At 37.4% G+C, this 18,311-nt stretch overlaps 1 protein-coding gene across 1 annotated transcript in view; it reads left to right on the forward strand.

Moving 5' to 3' along the window:
• MORC1 (MORC family CW-type zinc finger 1) overlaps positions 1–18,311 on the forward strand; it is a 156,147-nt gene that overhangs the window by 16,730 nt on the left and 121,106 nt on the right. The window contains exons 6-8 of the mRNA XM_048215067.2: positions 387–495; positions 3,687–3,846; positions 5,929–6,034. Coding sequence (XP_048071024.2) covers positions 387–495; positions 3,687–3,846; positions 5,929–6,034 — 375 coding nt within the window. The remainder of the gene's footprint in view (positions 1–386; positions 496–3,686; positions 3,847–5,928; positions 6,035–18,311) is intronic.

An 18,311-nucleotide genomic window follows, 5' to 3' on the forward strand; every position in this document is an offset into this window, starting at 1 on the left:
GTTTCTTAGAGCATATGTTAGTGTAGGGGTAATATGTGCCCACAGCTTATTTTATTCATCTGCCTCAGTGAAGGTGAGGACAAGAGTATATTGTCACCTATGTGACACTTGCTACGGACAGATGATTGTTCTTTTCTTGAGTCCTGGACAGCCCCTTATGTACAGCAGTTCTGTATCAAGCAAGGCTGTAGAGCTGGGTTGGTTCAAATCCATCTGCTCTACTTTGAGAAAAAAAAATCATAGTTGCTCCCTTTTGATGATGGGTCAGCAAAACGGAGTTACTTCTATGAAAAAACAATTCATTACAGTGCATGGTTTCGTGCCCAGCTGTTACTTCTTTTTAGTATTTGAGATGTAAACCAGTATGTTCTTGATTTTTAATATAGTGGATCCATGAGGATTGGGAAAGACTTTATTCTTTTTACAAAGAAGGAAGAAACGATGACCTGTGTGTTTTTTTCTCAGACATTCTGTGAAAGAGAAGGTCTTACTGAGGTAAGAGTTGAGATTGTCCTTTGGTTTCCATGGTAACAGTGTTGTTTTCATTTACCATCTCAGGAGGTGAAGTCTACAGCTGTTCTTTCTGATTATGATTTAGAAATTTAGGAATATATTTGGGAAATGGAGAGAGGGTGGCTGAACATTCTGGGGGGGGTTGTCATTGGAGGCCTGTCCTGTTGTCTTTTTTTTTTTTTTTTTTAAGAATCCATGGCCATTTATTTTTCTTGGGTAGCATTTTTTAAGATAGATTTTATTTATTTATTTGAGAGAAAGAAAGTGAGCATGAGCAGGGGTGAGAGGGGCAGAGGGAGAGGGAGAAGCAGGCTCCTTGCTGAGCAGGGAGCCCGACGCAGGACTTGGTCCCAGTACCCTGAGACCATGACCTGAGCCAAATCAGATGCTTAACCAACCGAGCCACCCAGGTGCCCCCCTGTTGACCATTCTTGAGTGGGTTATTAACTCCTAGGCATTTTTTCAGAACATTATTTTCATTATCCATGTACCCAAATCTCCCAGAATAAGAGGCGCCCTTTGGCACAGTGAGCTTTTTGGAAGGAGCCTGCAAAACATTTCCACCACTTGTGCCATAAATGAATGATCATTTTAAAAATAAATATTGGATTAAAAGACTTGGAATACAAAATCTAAAGAAATAGAGTGCAAAATAGACTAAAAACTGTAACCCCAGTGACCATAATTTCAACTCATTTGATGACCTAGCTACGCTTTAGTACTTTGCAGTGTCTGAGTTTTACTGTTCAGAATGTCAGTGTAATTCAATACAGAAATGCAGGTTAAGGAACTACCAGCACTACCCGTGGAAGGTAGAAAGCCAGCAGAAGATCATCTGACCATCAAAGTGGTCATAAAATGTAGGCAAACACATGGGAGTTGGATATATAACAAAATGAGGGTGTTTAAAAAAAATGCCGTTCAGTGAGTATGCATTTCTGCTGTTACAAAATTGTCAAAAGCTGTGGTATGGACGGAGAGATTAGAGAGCCTTGATTGGTCAAGGAGGGTTTTATGGTGCGAGTACCACTTGCAGCTGGGAAGGCTGGTATGTGGAGAGAAGTGGCACGCAGCAGCTCTCAGACCTGGACAGGAGTATGGGGTTGGAAGGACAGTGGGGATGTGAGGTTGCCCCCCAGGGGTGCAGCAGGCCCACTGCCCAGAGTGGGGTGTGGCCGGCTAAGCAACAGTCTGTAGGCGATGGGGAGTAGCTGAGTGGAGACTAATAGAAAGAAAAGCAATGCTTTAAGCATTTGTGTTGCCATTTATGTATGTAAAGGCATGGAAAATTGGGCCAAAGCTGAGGTTACAGCTTTCCTAACATGGGCCATTTCCCTTTTTAAAAAAAAAACAAAAACAAAAAACTAAAACTAGCAACCCCTTCCCATTTCCGCTTCTACCCAGGCAATCTCTTTCAACAATATTAGCTGATTTTTTTCAGTATCTTCCTGCATATCCTACGTCTTCTGTTAGCTTTCTTAACAAGGATGCATGAGGGGTCAAGTATTTTGAGACTTCATGTGCATGAAAATATTTTTTATCCTACCTGAACACTCAGTGAATTTTCCTTCAGCAATTTGAAGCCATAGCTCTATTATCTTCTTATTTCTAGCATTGTCATTGAGAAGTCTGAAGGCATTTTAATTTCTGAGTCTTGTGTGTGACTTACTCCCCCCCCTTCTACTTTTTGAAGTCACAGAATCTTCTTTGTCTCCAATATTCTGATTTAAGTATTTTGCTTTTGGGTGGGTCTGTTTGCATCCATTGTGCTAGTTGCTTATTGGACATTTTCAATCTGGAAATACGTGTCCTTCAGGTTGGGAATGTTTTTCTGTAATATTTAATTATTTTCTTTTATATTCTCTTTTCTCTCTTTTTTGCAACCTCTGTTCTTTGCTCTTGGACGTCTGGAACTGGTTCTTTAATTTTCTTATCTTTTCTCTCCTCTTTTCTGTTCTTTATATTTTTGTTTTGTTTTCTGGAAGATTTTCTAACATTTGTGCTTCCAATTTTTTCATAAATTTTTTTCTGTAGTCATATTCTTCATTTCCAAGAAGTGTGTTAAATTCTCTCAATATTCTTTTTTAAAGACATATAGTTCTGTTTCAAGGATACGATGTTTCCTTTTAGTACTCTGAAGATATTAACAATGACTGGTTTTTCTTTGCCCCTGAAATTTTCATCTGCCTCGTTCAGTTTTTGTTTCCGATGAGTTACTTTGTGCTTGTTTATTTGGTCTGTGTTTATCATATTAGAGGCTTTTCTCAGATGGCTATCAATCCTGAATATAGAGTATTCCAATAAAATTTCAATTGAAAGCTCCGTGAGAGTGGGGCTGGGGGTGGGGGGCTTGGCAGCTATGAGTGTCACAATAGTGAGCCTAGCTGAGCTGTATTATTGGGAAACCCTCAACGTAATTTTCTCTGTGTCTTTCCTTCTGTGCTAGTCCAATGTCTCGGAGGAGACTCCTACAGTCTTCTGCCTGAAGACCTAGTGGATGGCTTTCTGGGACCCAAATGAGAGAAGAGATATGGGTTCTCTGTATTCAGTATATATACTTTAATCCCTCTGATCTCAGTAAGGTCCTGCTGACAACTGTGCCTGACATATCCTCTAATCCAGAAATGCTTTGTTCTACTCTTTCCAGAGAATAAGCATCCAGTCTCTGGAGGTGGGGGAGCTAGTGCCAGATGGGGATCTGGAAGCTCCTATTTCTCTTCCCCCTTTATTCCACCCCCAGAGTGAATGCATGCCATCGATCCCTGAGCCTTTTAGGTATTCCAAATTGTAAACAGGCTGGTTTTCTCTTCCGTCATCGGCCTCATATTGGTTTCCCGGATATGCTGTCATGTACCTACCGTTCAACTTCTGAAGTGCTGATACTGTTGTTCCCACTGCCGTCCTACCCATATTTCATCCAGGGCTGAAGTAGATTCCATCTGTCCCCACATTCTACAATGAAGCATTTTAGAGTAAAACTCTGCGTATGCGTAATTGTTTTATGTCTCTTTCTTACAACACTAGAATACAGGGGGAAATAAACTTTTAACTTTGTGTTTTGTCATTTGGCTAAATGAAGGATGGACTGAATTAGGATCAGATGAAAGGATGATGGTTTTTATTTGTGTACTTCATAGTAAACTGATGTGTGCATTTTTGTTTTTTTTTAATAGGTTGTGGTTCCAGTGCCTTCATGGTTAACAAGAACCAGAGAACCTGTCACAGATGATTCCCAAAAATTCTCAACGGAGTTGTCTATAATTTTTAAGTACTCTCCGTTTAGAAATGAAGCCGAACTGATGCAGCAGTTTGATGTGATCTATGGAAAACGTGGTAAGATCATCAACACTCGGAAGTTTTCTTAGAAGTATTTGTTTTTAGTGTCTCTCAAAAGATACTTGACATACGCTTTTATATTTTTTCTGTTTATAATACCATGCAGGATCTCACATGGGGGCAGTCACTCATTTTATCCACATGAATTTTGTCTTTAGTGAATCCAAACATGAATAGCCCTAAGTCCCTGACACTGGGAGAAAGATTTGTACTTGCACGAGCTTGGTGAAGACTGGATGTGGAGAGGACAACCCAGTCTGTGACCGTAGGGAATCCATCGTCCCTGAACTACATAGAGTTAGGAGACGCTTACTGCAGTGTCTATGATTAGATGATCCCACCTATGTAAGACAGCAGTTTATAAGCCAGTAAATCCAGGTTTCCGAGGCAGAGGGTTAGCAAAAGCTCTGTGGACATTTTCCACATGAACACATCTTTCTGTATATTCTGTATTTCTGTATTCTTTCAACCTGCACCAGCTTTCTACTCAACATGTAGAATGCACTGTGTCTGCTAACATTTTCCAGTGCCAGTCTTTCTCCAGACGTCCGCCTTTCATATCTAGAAACAAGAAGAATCCTACTCTAGGAAAAGCTATGTGCATTTTCCTTTTTGCAACTCCTTGATTTATGTAATTTTTTTAGTGAAATTCTGAGAAATTTGTTTCTGACTTGGCTTGTATTACCTTCAAATTTTCTTCTCTAATTTGTGGCATTTTGTTTAAAAATGATTTTTTGTCATCCTCTCCCTTTTTTCTTAGAGGAGAACTAGTGGCAATTCAACAAATATTAATCTTATTAATGTATCCATGATATACTTTTTTTTGTATTTTTAAAAAGAGGATGTGTGCAGGCAGTGGGGGAGGGGCAGAAGGGGCAGGGGAGAGAGAGAGAGAAAATCTTAGGCAGACTGCACGCTCAGCACAGAACCCAAGGTGGGGCTCTCGATCTCACGACCCTGAGATCATGACTTGAGCTGAAGTTAAGAGTCAACTGACTGAGCCACCCGGGCACCGCTATACATGATATACTGTAAGGACAGCTAATGTAATTTGTTAGTTGACTTTAAACTGTGAAATACTCGTGTAAATACTAATGAAGGGTGTACTGTTTCTTCAATACTTTTCTAAATGCTTTATAAAAATTAACACATTTAATTCTCAAAATAATTCATGAGGTCCGCTGTGTAGATTAGAAAAATGAGGTTCAAAGAGGTTAGGAAATGTATCTGAGGTCATTGCCCTGGTAAATAAATGGTTGATCCAGGATTTAGACACAGGCATTCTTAGTCACTGTGCTGTTTGTTCTTTCTTGTGTTGTAGTACTACCGAGAGAAGTGTAATTGGTTGTTCTTTTAATTTCTCTGATGGTCCTGTTTGTCTTTGTACCATAATCAATTTGTAAAGAATTTGGATTATTTAGTTAACTGTGCTTTAGAGCAGGGGTCAGCAAATGTGGCCTGCAGGTCAGACCCAGCCATACTTGTTTTTGTAAATAAAGTTTTATTGGAATACAGCCACACTCATTCATTTATGTATTCTCTGTGGTGGAGGTGATGGAGGTGAGTTGTCAGTACACGTGACAGAGACCATTTGGCCTGCAAAGCCTGAAATGTTTATCATCTGGCCCTTTACAGAAAAAGTTTGCCAACACCTATTATGGGGTCTAAAAGCAATTCTTCATATTTGTACAAATTTTTAAAACTCATCTTTGTTCTTACATGTGTTGATTGTAGTTCCATCAATGGGAGCTTTACCTGTAATACAAATTTAGCTCAGACGCCTGACAATTTTCATAATGCAAATTATGAAAAAATGCCAAAGTATAAGAAACCTCATTGAGAGGCTTATAAAGAATTGACTAGGAATAAGCCCTATAATGTAGAAACTCAACAGTCTTTGGCAGAGAGTGGAATTTGTTGTGAGACTTCTATCTTGGAACTTATCCAAGCATATTATTTACTGAAGTACAGAAGGAAATTTGGTCTAGAGTAGGCTTAATTCCATAGATGAGATAATAGCACCATGACTAAAATTTAGTGTAAAGTATTGACAAGTCAAATGTCCTTTTTTTCTTCTAGGTACTTTGCTGGTTATTTATAACTTGAAGCTTTTGCTTAGCGGAGAACCAGAATTGGATGTTAAGACTGACAAGGAAGATATACTGATGGCTGGAGCTCTTGAGGAGTGAGTAGTGTATACGTTCGACAGAATGTCTCTCAGTAATGGCAGCGAGCTGGCTCTGAAGCTCTGCATCCTGGATCTAGGTCTGAGGTCCCCGTCCTTAGGTTCTAGGGCAATTCATTTTATGCCAGTTACAGATGAAGTAGGTTAGGCTAGACCACTGATTCCCAAACCTGGCTGACGCTCTGAATGACCGGGAGAGCTTCTTAAGTGTAGGATCTTGTCTTAGCTCAGACTCTGCTGAGTCAGCATCTCCCGATATCAGGCCTAGGAATCAATACTTTTCACACGTTCCCCAGGTGATTCAGAAGCAGCAGCACATTTGGGAACCGCTGGACTAGCATCTCTAAGCTTCTCTAATTCCGAAACTCCTATTTTATGAATATTAAAACTGAAAAAAAAAAACCCAGAGTTCATTATCCATATGTGTCGTTAAAAATGGACATCAGGATGGTGTGAAGCAATAGGAAATATCACCAGCTGACAATTCAGAATGACCCTATGAACTTCATACTTGTAGTTTATAAGTAAGTAAGTTGACATATTCCTTTTTCTTGGCTATTAGGGATCCATAGAAAATAGAATAAGGAAGCATTGGAGAGCATGAGTGAAAAGTATGGAGGGGGCGCCGCCTGGGTGGCGCAGTTGTTAAGCGTCCGCCTTCCGCTCAGGGCGTGATCCCGGGGTCCTGGGATCGAGCCCCACATCAGGCTCCTCCACTGGGAGCCTGCTTCTTCCTCTCCCACTCCCCCTGCTTGTGTTCCCTCTCTAGCTGGCTGTCTCTATCTCTGTCAAATAAATAAATAAATAAAGTCTTAAAAAAAAATATGGAGAAATAAGGAAACAGTGATGGAACCTAAGTTTCTCCAAAATAACTTTGTATTTGAAACTTACCAACTTGAGCCTGCAGTCTCTTAGTGTCAGAACTCTGGAGCTAGAAGGGATTTTGAAGGAATTAAATTCAGTCTGATTTATTTTAATTAAATACTGGTATTGTCCAGTGGAAATATAATGAGAGAAACAAATATGAACCATATGTGAAATCTAAATTTTCAAGTAGCCACATTAGGAAAGGCAAAAAGAAACGGGTCAAATTAATTTTAATAATGTTTTTATTTAATCTGGTATATATAAAGTATAATTTTAATATAAAAATATTAGACATTTTAGACTCTTTTTTTTTCCTACTAAATCCTCAAAACCTAGTGCATGTCTTACACAGATAGCGTGTATCGGTTTGGACTAGTGCCCAACAGCCACATATGGCCAGTGGCTACCGTATTGGACAGTGCAATTTTATATTAAGAGATTGAGACCCAAGTAAATACATAAACTTAATGGAGAATTTCTTTTTCTTTTGTCTTTGAGGTGAAATTTGAAAGTCCCTTCCCCAGTTAGAAAACTTAATGTTTGATAATGCACTTTTAGATTATCTTTTCTACTTTTTTTTAATTTATGTTTTTCTTCATTTCATTCTAATGTATAATTCTTGATTTACACAGAAATGAAGGTTTTTTTCTTTTGGGAAAAAATAAAATCCAGCCTCATTTTGTTGTACAAATGCTGGGAACCCCTTTGGCAACATTAACAGGCTGATATCAGAAAGGAGGCCTAGAACCGTTACTGGCACCTCCATTACCAGCTCCCCCACGCCCCTGGCCCTGCCCTTCTGTCTAACAGCTGCTTCCAAAACCAATAGCTCATGCTGTTTAAAAGCTCTGAGCCCAACTTTTCAAACAGTTATCTGTCAGAGTGCCTTGGCATTTCAGCACTAGCATCAGAAAACAAACACATTATTAGAGGAATAATTTGACAGCTAATTTCTTTGGGAAAAAAGTTCTTACTGTTTCCAGATTTGTTTAATGAAGTCAGAAGCTGTTTAAGCCATTTAAGCAGTTAATCACAAAATGCAGAAAATGGATCAGATCCAGGATATGTACAGTTTAATTTTGGAACATTGACCACATTGGATTTGTTCGTGTGTTTGATTTTTCAACAACATTTTTTTTGTAGTTTAATCATAAGAAAAGCCTTTTAAAGACAGGGTGGGGGGATTTTTATGAGGAGGGATTGTTTTAAAGAAGAGACATCATTTCTCTACCAAGGGTGCTGTCTATACATTTCGTGGCTTCTGATGTGAGTCTCACAATAGTGCCGAGGAGGGACAGCAGTACCGCCTCCTGGGGGGGAATGATGTATAGTTTCCCCTCTGAAAAGTCAGTGGGCTCTGACATTAACACCCAATTCTTCTTCATTAAGGGACTAGAAAAACGTTAACTCTTGCAGCTGAAAGAATACTCTCGTCGAAGATGGATCTTTTTCTGCCTCTTCTTCCATTTATGACTTCTGATACTTGAACTTCTAATCAAGTACAGTTAACATAATCTTGGTTTTGAGAACAAGTGGTTTAGTAATGTAGCAGCTCCTTTGACACTTCTTTTTCTTGTGGTTATGGTGTCCCCTTAAAGCCACTGGGCACGATTCTTCATCTATTCAAGACAAGTTTCAAACCTTGAAACTATGCAATTTCCACCTTTGGTCTTAGATGGTGTGGTCCTGCTGATTCTGAAAATAATTTAATTTTCTACATAGAAATAGGAAAATTCAAGCTTTCAGGTTTTTTTTCTGATATACTTTTTCTTCCAATTTTGTTTATTATAAAATCAAAAGTGAAGCAATATTTTTAAAAAATTTTAAAGAAAAGAATTTATATATCATAATCGATTATTTTTGTTATTCAATTCTAGTGTTTTTTAAGTGTGATTTCTGTGTTTTTTTCATTTACAATTTGCTTCTGAACTTAAAGTTATTATGTAGTCTTGGTAAGTCTCATTTCATAATGATTTCTTGATAAATGGTTTTACAATAGTCCATTAAATTGGTTCATTGTAATTTCTATAATGATTTCTGTATTTTTGGATAGTAGCATTGGTCTCAGTGTTTCACATTATTTATAGATAATATTGAAATAAACATTTTCATACAGATGGATTTTTTTATTCTTTTAAAATTTTTTTTTAAGACTTATTAGAGAGTGAACAAGTGTATGAGCAGGGGGGAGGGGCAGAGGGAGAGGGGGAAGGAGACTCCCCACTGGGCAGGGAGCCTGATGAAGGGCTTGGTCCCAGGACCCTGGGGTCATGACCTGAGCCGAAGGCAGACGCTTAACCAACTGACTCACCCAGGTACCCTTGAATTGTTTTTTTATGACAAATTCCCAAGAACTACTGAGTCAAAGTGTCTGGGCATTCAGATAGTTCTTGTGAATGTATGATATCAGTTTTAAACTTTGCAACCAAAACCCTTTATTTGCTTTGGGCTAAGGCTTTGGGCTGAGGCTCTACAGCCATAATCCAACCATCAGCAGGGCCTTGTTGCAAGATGACAATAACTTTATGAAAATTTCATTAGGAGTGATGTTCGAGTACACAGGCAGTGGCATGTGCTTTGGCAATAGCAGTGTAAAGACAACCTGTTTTCACTTAAATTAAAAAATATGTAGATAGAGAAGTCATCTCAGAATTTCAGAATCAGATGAGGCAGAAGTTTGCATTTAACGTGTGATATATTAAATCAGAATTTGAATCTGTGAATGTGGCATGTAGAGAGTGCCAGGGAATCATACGTAATTGCAGGGTGATGTGCAGAAAGTGGGTTATATCTGCTGGGAAAGAATCTGCCATGTTAAATTTAGGCAAAGTGCCCTAAAAGGGAAGATGACAATATGAAAAATAACTTTGTAAGAAATCAAAAGAAAGTTAAGACTTTGGAACAAAGAGGGAGGGGAGGGGCTGCGAATATGGGATATTAATGAAAATAATAGTGAACTAATGACAGGAAGTAAGTTTCTACAGAGCCGTCTTAGACAATGTTAGTTTGTTAATTTATGTTGTAATTTTCTGGACCAAGTCCCACATCTCAAACCTTTACAAATTTAACCCCCACCCTGTTTTTGTTTTTGTTTTCCTTTGAAGTAATCAAAACAAAATCAAGTTAACTTGTTGTCTCCTTCTCACTGGTGGCTGTTAGTAAACTTTAGTTACAGTCACACAGATGATTAAAATCCGAGTGATTTGCAGAGGTCCTATATTGACTGAATGTGGTAGGACTGAGCAAATGGAATGTGACAGGTGGTAGAGGGGAGGGTTTGAAGAGGCCAGCGCCTGGCCTTGCCTCACAGGTGGTCAGTATCAGTTGGCATCTGCAGAATGGACAGGGTTGTAATTGTACGTCCATATTCCCGACCCGGAGAGTCTGTGTAGATAGCAGGTATGGAATTACTCTATCCTTCAGATATTTTACATTTCATTCATAGGGCATAGAGTTCCTTATGTGGATACCAGTATGGAACTGTAATTTCATAACAGATCTTGAAATTCATATAAGGTATGCCACCCAGTCCTGGATCGAAGTGTTCGTTTTCCTTATGCTCTCCTGTCTCTCACTCTTCGGTGTGGTCTACCTGGTGGTCCAGCACCTGCTCCAGGGACAGTAATCTTTGGGGCAGTGGGTGGAGTGGGCCTCATGTAGCACACAAATATGTTGATTGAAAACTACTCAAGCGTGCATAAATACATCAATCAGTGTAACAGTGCTTTCTCATTCTCTACCCCCCCATCTCTCTTCTACTATAGAAATCATTCTGCAACTTGGGTTTTAAATATGTCATCTAGATTTTTCAATATTTGTCAGTTTATACTAAAGTCATACTTTTTTCTTCTTAGCTTTTTCTTTTGACATAATTTAGAGTTCTTGACAGCATTGCAAAGATAATGCAAAGAATTCCAACATACCTTTCTCTCGGGTTCCCCAGGTGTTGATATTCTACCACACTCGCTTTATCATTCTTCCTCTCCCTCTTCTTCTCTTTATGCATGGTAGAGACCCATGCATTCCTTTTCATTTTAAGGGTAATAATCTGTCACTACCAGTATTTTGTGACTAAAGTTGTCCTAGATTTGGCTGAAGGATGCCTGTTCAAGCTGGCTTTTTAAATTTTTTTTATTTTTTTAATTTAAATTCAATTCATTAACATATAGTGTATTATTAGTTTCAGAGGTAGAGGTCAGTGATCCATCAGTCTTCTGTAATTCCCAGTGCGCATTATATCACATGCCCTCCTTAATGTCCATCACTCAGTTACCCCATCCCTCCACCCACCTCCCCTCCAGCAACCTTGGTTTGTTTCCTATGATTAAGAGTCTGTTATGGTTTGTCTTCCTCTCTGATTTCATCTTATTTTATTTTTTTTCTTCTTTTCCCCTGTGATCCTCTGTTTTGTTTCTTTTTTTTTTTTTTAAGATTTTATTTATTTATTCAACAGAGAGAGACAGCCAGCGAGAGAGGGAACACAAGCAGGGGGAGTGGGAGAGGAAGAAGCAGGCGCATAGCAGAGGAGCCTGATGTGGGGCTCGATCCCATAACGCCGGGATCACGCCCTGAGCCGAAGGCAGACGCTCAACCTCTGTGCCACCCAGGCGCCCCCTCTGTTTTGTTTCTTAAATTCCACAAATCAGTGAGATCATATGATAATTGTCTTTCTGTGCTTGACTTATTTCACTCAGCATAATACCCTCTAGCTCCATCCATGTCAGTGCAGATGGCAAGGTTTCATTTTTGATGGCTGAGTAGTAGTCCAGTGTGTGTGTGTGTGTGTGTGTGTGTGTGTGTGTGTATGTACACCACATCTTCTTTATCCATTCATCTGTTGATGGGCATCTGGGTTCTTTCCATAGTTTGGCTTTTGTAGACTTTGCTGCTATAAATACTGGGGTGCAGGTGCCCCTTCAGATCACTACATTTGTATCTTTGGGGTAAATCCCTAGTAGTACAATTGCTGGGTCATGGGGTAGCTCTGTTTTCAACTTTTTGAGTTTTCCAAAGTGACTATATCAGCTTGCATTTCCACCAACAGTGTAGGAGTGTTCCCCTTTCTCCACATCCTTGCCAACACCTGTCATTTCCTGACTTGCTAATTTTAGCCATTCTGACTGGTATGAGGTGGTATCTCATTGTGGTTTTGATTTGTATTTCCCTGATGTCGGGTGATCTGGAGCATTTTTTCATGTGTCTGTTGGCCATTTGGATGTATTCTTTGGAGAAATGTCTGTCCATGTCTTCTGCCCATTTCTTGATTGGATTATTTGTTCTTTGGGCGATGAGTTTAATTACTTCTTTATAGACCTTGGATACTAGCCCTTTATCTGATATGTCATTTGCGAGTATCTTCTCCCATTCTGTTGGTTGTCTTTTGGTTTTGTCGACTGTTTCCTTTGCTGTGCAAAAGCTTTTTATCTTGATGAAATCCCAATAGTTCATTTTTGCCTTTGTTTCCGTTGCCTTTGGAGACATGTCTAGGAAGAAGTTACTGTGGCTGAGGTCACAAAGATTGCTGCCTATATTTTCCTCTAGGATTTGGATGGATTCCTGTCTCACATTTAGGTCTTTCATCCATTTGAGTCTGTTTTTGTGTATGGTATAAGAAAATGGTCCAGTTTCATTCTTCTGCATGTGGTTCAAGCTGGCTTTTATGTTCTTTTGACATATCACCATCATTTTTATGCATTTTTTGGCATCATAAGATGTTTCAGGCTCATATTATACTTCTGTTGCTGTAATACAATCAGCCATTTCTCTAAAGAATCCTGGTTTCTTTTATTGGATAATTGCAGTCCTCATTTTTAAAAATGATTTTTTAAAAATGGCTATAAAGTAATGAATTACTATACATTGGTATATAATAGTTTTTCAATAATATTCGTTATTTTACATTGATATATTGTACATCAGTACCCCCTTATTGATGATGGGAACTTAGGTTGATTTCACTTTTTCACTATTTTAACAATGCTGATCTTTTTTTTTTTTTTTTTTTTTTTTTTAAGATTTTATTTATTTGAAGGAGAGAGAGAAAGAGAGCAAGCAAGCAGACGGGACATGCAGAGGGAGAGAGAGAATCTCAAGAAGACTCCCCACTGAGTGAGGAGCCTGAGGGTCTTGATCCTAGGATTCCAAGATCATGACCTGAGCTGAAACTGAGAGTTGGCTGCTTAACCAACTGAGCCACCCAGCTGCCCCAACACTTACCTTTTTTAAATTAGAATTTGTATTTAGGTAATTGTAGATTCATAAGCAGTTACAAGAAATAATATAGAGAAAGCCTGTGTACCCTTTGCTCAGGTTCCCCATTGCTGTTACTTTGCTAAACTTGTAGTACAACATCACAACAAGGATATTGACATTGATGCAATCTGCCTAGCTTGGTGCAAAGCCACCAGTACATCAGCACAAGGATCCTTCCTGTTGCCTTTTTTTTTTTTTTTTTTAGATTTTATTCATTTATTAGAGAGAGCGAGGGCGAAAGAGCACAAGCAGGAGGAGCAGCAGAGGGAGAGGGAGAAGCAGACTTCCTGCTGAGCAAGGAGCCTGATATGGGGCTCAATCTCAGGATCCTGAGGTCATGACCTGAGCCTAAGGCAGCTGCTGAACCGACTGAGCCACCCAAGTGTTGGCTTCCTGTTGCCTTTTAGAGCAACACACACCCTCTCTCCTCTTTTCCCACTTGATTTTTAACATTGTTAGTATTGTCCTTTGTCTAATAGTTTTTGATATTTTGAGGTTAAATCTGCAATATTTTTCTTTATGAGTTTCTTTTCCACTTCTAAACTCAGGTGTTCTTTAACCGAATATATTTTCTTATCATTTTTTTAATATCTGTAGTTTATTTCTGTAGCTTTTTAATCTACCTGAAATTTGTTTTTTGAACATGGTGTACATGGGGGAGGACAAATTAATATTTTCTAATGGATATAGCATTTTAAAAATAGTTGAGCCTTTCCTACTTATTTGAAATGCATCACTAATATAAGCTAAATTCTCATCATATATGGATCTGCTTCTAGATGGCCTATTTCTTTTCATATATTTTTTTTCTCTTCTCGCTTCATTAGAATTTTTTAATTGCTATAGCCTTTAAAATGTGTTTTGCTATTTGGTAGGGCAAGTACTCATTCACTGTCCTTTTTAAAAATATTTTGATTATTCTTGCAGATGTTCTTTTCCGTATGAATTTCAAAATCAGGTTTTCAGGTTTTATTACAAAAAGTGCTCTCTTGGGATTTTGATTGATAGCCCCTTGAATTTATGGATTAATTGGGGGAGGAACTGACATATTTATGTTTTGGTTCTTATTTCGGTCTTTTATATAGTTTGGTGGAGTTTTACATCATCATATATATCCTAGTTAAGAACAAGGCTTTGGTAGTTAGACTGTATGGGTTCAATTTGTAGTTCTATAAGCTGTGTTAATATGGGGAAGGTAGTTAATCTTACAGAGCCTCAATTTACTCATCCAAAAATGGCAATAGTGATAGCAGTAGTGTTAATAGTAGTGTATCACAGGGTGTTGTGAAGCTTGCATGATGTATGAACTGAAAAGTGCTTAGACCACTCCCTGGCACAGAGTTCATACTCAGTAATTGCTGGGTATTATTATATCTTCATATAGGTCTTGTACAGTTCTTGTTAAGTTCATAGGTATTGTGACTCTTCTTGGCATTCAAATACGATCTTTTCTCTGTTGCTTTTTCTAATTATTAATGTGCAGACAGGAAAGCCATTGACTTTTTAAAAAATTTTTATTTATTTATTTTAGAGGTGGGGAGGGGCAGAGGGAGAGGAAGAGAGTCATTAAAGCAGATTCCATTTGATCCCTTGACCCTGAGGTCATGACATTAAAAGTTGGAGGCGTAACCAATGGAACCACCCAGGCATCCCCAAACCATTGACTTTTGACTGTTGATTTTATATCTCGCCATTTACTGAATTCTTTTATTTTACTAGTTTTCAGTTGGGTTTTCTATTTAGTCTTTATTTGCAAATAGTGATGGTTTTGTGTCTTCATTTCTCTTACTCATTCTGTTTTCTTGTTTTAACTAATCAGTTAACTAAGAGTGGTAATAACAGACAGGATTTTTGGTTTGTTTCTGTCTTAATGGAATTCTTTTATCTTTGACAGTTAGGTGTGATATTTGTTCTAGTTATTATTCCTTTTAACCAATGCTTTTTGTCAAACTTAGGAAGTCATTTTATTTCTAGTTTATTGAGTGACTTTTATTTATTTTTCACATTAGGATATTGGTGTTAAGTTTTTGTCAGTGCTTTTTGATATCTGTTGAGGTGATTTAATTTTGTTTTTCTCTTTTAATCTGTTAAAGTATATTATTCTAGTAAAGTGTTTGCTATTGAACTATCATTTTTCCATTCCTCAAATAAACCCAACTAGTTCACTGTGTTAATTTCACTAGTATTTTATTTAATATTTTTTGCCGTTATGCTTACACGTGAGACTGGGCTATCATTATGCTTTTATTTTCCTTATCTTATTTAGTATTGGCGTATAGATTATGGTAGAATGAGTTGAGAAGTTTTTCACCTCTTTTTTTGATTTGGAAGGGTTTATGTAAAATGAGTCTTTTTGTTTGCCTGTAGATTTGGTAGAAATTCTCTGAAAAATCTGTAGTCTTATCACTTTTTTTTGTTTTTACTTTCATTACTTTTGAATTGTGCTATAACTTAATCTCAGATTTTTAAATTCTTGGATCAAATTTGTCATTTATAATTTCTTATAAAAACATTCATTTTATTTAGATTTGCAAATTTGTTGATAAGGAGTTTTACATAAAAAATTCTTATAACATTTCTGTTTTCCCCAATCCTATAGTTGTGTCTCCTTTTACTACTTTTGTTGCATGTTGTGCCATCTCTTTGTCTTGGCCAGAAAGGCTTAGGTGTTTCAACTGTCTTTAAAAACAAAATAATTTCAGATTCTTTTTAAATCTACTAGGTTTATATTAGTTATATATTTCCCTATTTTCTCCTGCTTTCTTTGGATTTGTTTTATTTGACTTTGCTTCCTTGAGGTGTATCTTTTATTTGTTTACTTTCAATTCATTTTCTAACCTGAATAACTGAGGCATTTATGCATCCTCCCAGCCCAGCCCTCCTCATTATGGCTCTATTCTGCAGGTTTCAAAAGTAGAACTGTCATTGTTGCTTATTTCATTTATTTTTTTTAAGATTCATTTACTTATTTGAGGGGGTAGGAGGGGCAGAAGGAGAGAAGCAGATGCCCTGCTGAGCGTGGAGACCCCATGTGGGGCTCTATCCCATGACCCTGAGATTACAACCTGAGCAGAAACTAAGGGTTGGTTGCCCAAAGGACTGTGCCACCCCCCCCTTTTTTTATTAATTCATTATTGCTTATTTCTAAATAGTTTATAAATTCCATTTTGATTTTCTCTTTAGCTCAGGAATTACTTTTAAAAAGTATTTTAAAAATCAGCAAGTACATAAGTTTTTTGGGGGTGGTGTCGAATATCCTCTTATTCTGATTGTATTATATGGTGATCAGGGAATATAGTTTGCATTGTATCTGCTCTTTGAAATCTGTTGAGATTTCTTGTGGCCTAATGTTTTAAACATTGGAAAAATTGTGAATCTCTGAAAAAGACAGATTCTGTAACGTCATGTTTTTAATTAAGTTATTCAGATCTTCCATTTCTTTTTCTCCCTCAATCCCTCAATTTCTGAAGAGGAGTATGAATCTTACAGTGCCTTTGGTTTTGTCCATGTTTCTTTATTTCTTCTAATTTTTGCAGTGTATGTTTCTGAGTCATTAGATTTATGGCAGATATACATTTTAAGTGAACCTTTATTAATATAAAATATCCCTCTATGTTCCAGTTAATGCTTTCTAATAACTTTGTTTCTATTTTTGTCTAATATTAACCTATGTTTGCTTTATTTTGATTAACTTTTCTTACCATATATTTTTCCACTGCTTTATTCTCAGCAGTGTTGTTTAATTTTCAACTTGTCTCTTATAAATGGCATATAATTAGATTTGTGACTCAGTCTAAGTGCTTCTGTCTTTTAATAGGAAATCTATCTGTTTTACACTTATTATGACATCTGCTATGGCTGCCTCTCATTTTATTTTTTGTATTTAATTTGCTTCTTTGGTTGTCATTCATTTGCGCTTGGGTTTATTTAATTTTGTATGCCTATTTTTTTTCTCCCCCTTTGTGAGATTGTTGAGTTGTAATTTTTTTTTTTTTTTTTTTTGCCAAGAAGGAAGGTTCATTTTTTTCTATTCCAGTAGTTTGAAAATCATTTGTTCCATTCTATTTTTTTACAGTGGATTATCTTTACATTTTAAATAAACATATCTAAACTTAGTTTTCTTATCAAAGTGTAGAGTTAACATCTGTCTCATCTCACAAATAAGTCAGGGCCTTAATATGCTTTATTTCTCTTTCATACCAGTTCCACCTTTTCTGATTATTCTGTTTGGATTTATTTATAACATTTTACAATATTATATCATACCCTGCGTAAATAGTTATTTAGACTAAATTATAATATTTAATATTTTTCTTTGCTTACCACACCATCTTCCATCCTAGATTTTTTTAATTTACACATTAGTTTATTTGCTGGGTTATAGCTTCAAATAATTATTTCGAAGTCCACGTGAGGTAAATTTTTAGAAGCTTTGTATCCTTATAAGTGTCTTTTTTCCCCCTTTCCTCCTCAATATTTGTTTAAATGAATGAAGAAACATTGATTCAAAAATAGTTTCCCAGGGGCACCTGGGTGGCTCAGTAGGTTAAGTGTCTGACTCTTATTCTCAGCTCAGATCTTGATGTCAGGGTTGTGAGTTCAAGCCCTGCACTGGGATCTACACTGGGTGTGGAGCCTACTTAAAAAAAAAAAGTTTCCCTCAGAACTTATTGCTCATTTGACTTCTTGAATCCATGTTGTTAATGAGAAGTCTGACCCAGATGTGATTACTAAATTTTTGTAAATTACTAATTTTCCCCCTTGGATAGCTTTTAGGAGTTCTCTTAACTTTAAATAAAATTCCACAATGTGTCTGCTTGTGGGTTTTGACTTATTAAACGTTCTTCTTACTCAGGACTCTTGTCCTCAGGGTTCTTGGAGGACACTTCTAACTTGCTTATTTCACATTGGCTCTGCCTTCAACTAGATCCAGACCCAACCATTTATCACCTCCTCTCCCACCATAATCCTTGTCCAGGCCACCGTCATATCTCCCGGGGTTATAGAGAGCCTCCCACCAAGCCACAGGTCTCTTTGTTTCCACCCTTCGCCCTGTGAAAACTCTTTCACCCTTGCCGCTCTGTAGCAGCCACAGTAGTCTTTTAAAAACTCTCTATACAAGATTCCTCAATGACTTCCCATTACACTCAGAGGAAGA

Source organism: Ursus arctos, unplaced genomic scaffold (genome assembly GCF_023065955.2).
Source record: "Ursus arctos isolate Adak ecotype North America unplaced genomic scaffold, UrsArc2.0 scaffold_4, whole genome shotgun sequence".
Lineage (NCBI taxonomy): Eukaryota > Metazoa > Chordata > Mammalia > Carnivora > Ursidae > Ursus > Ursus arctos.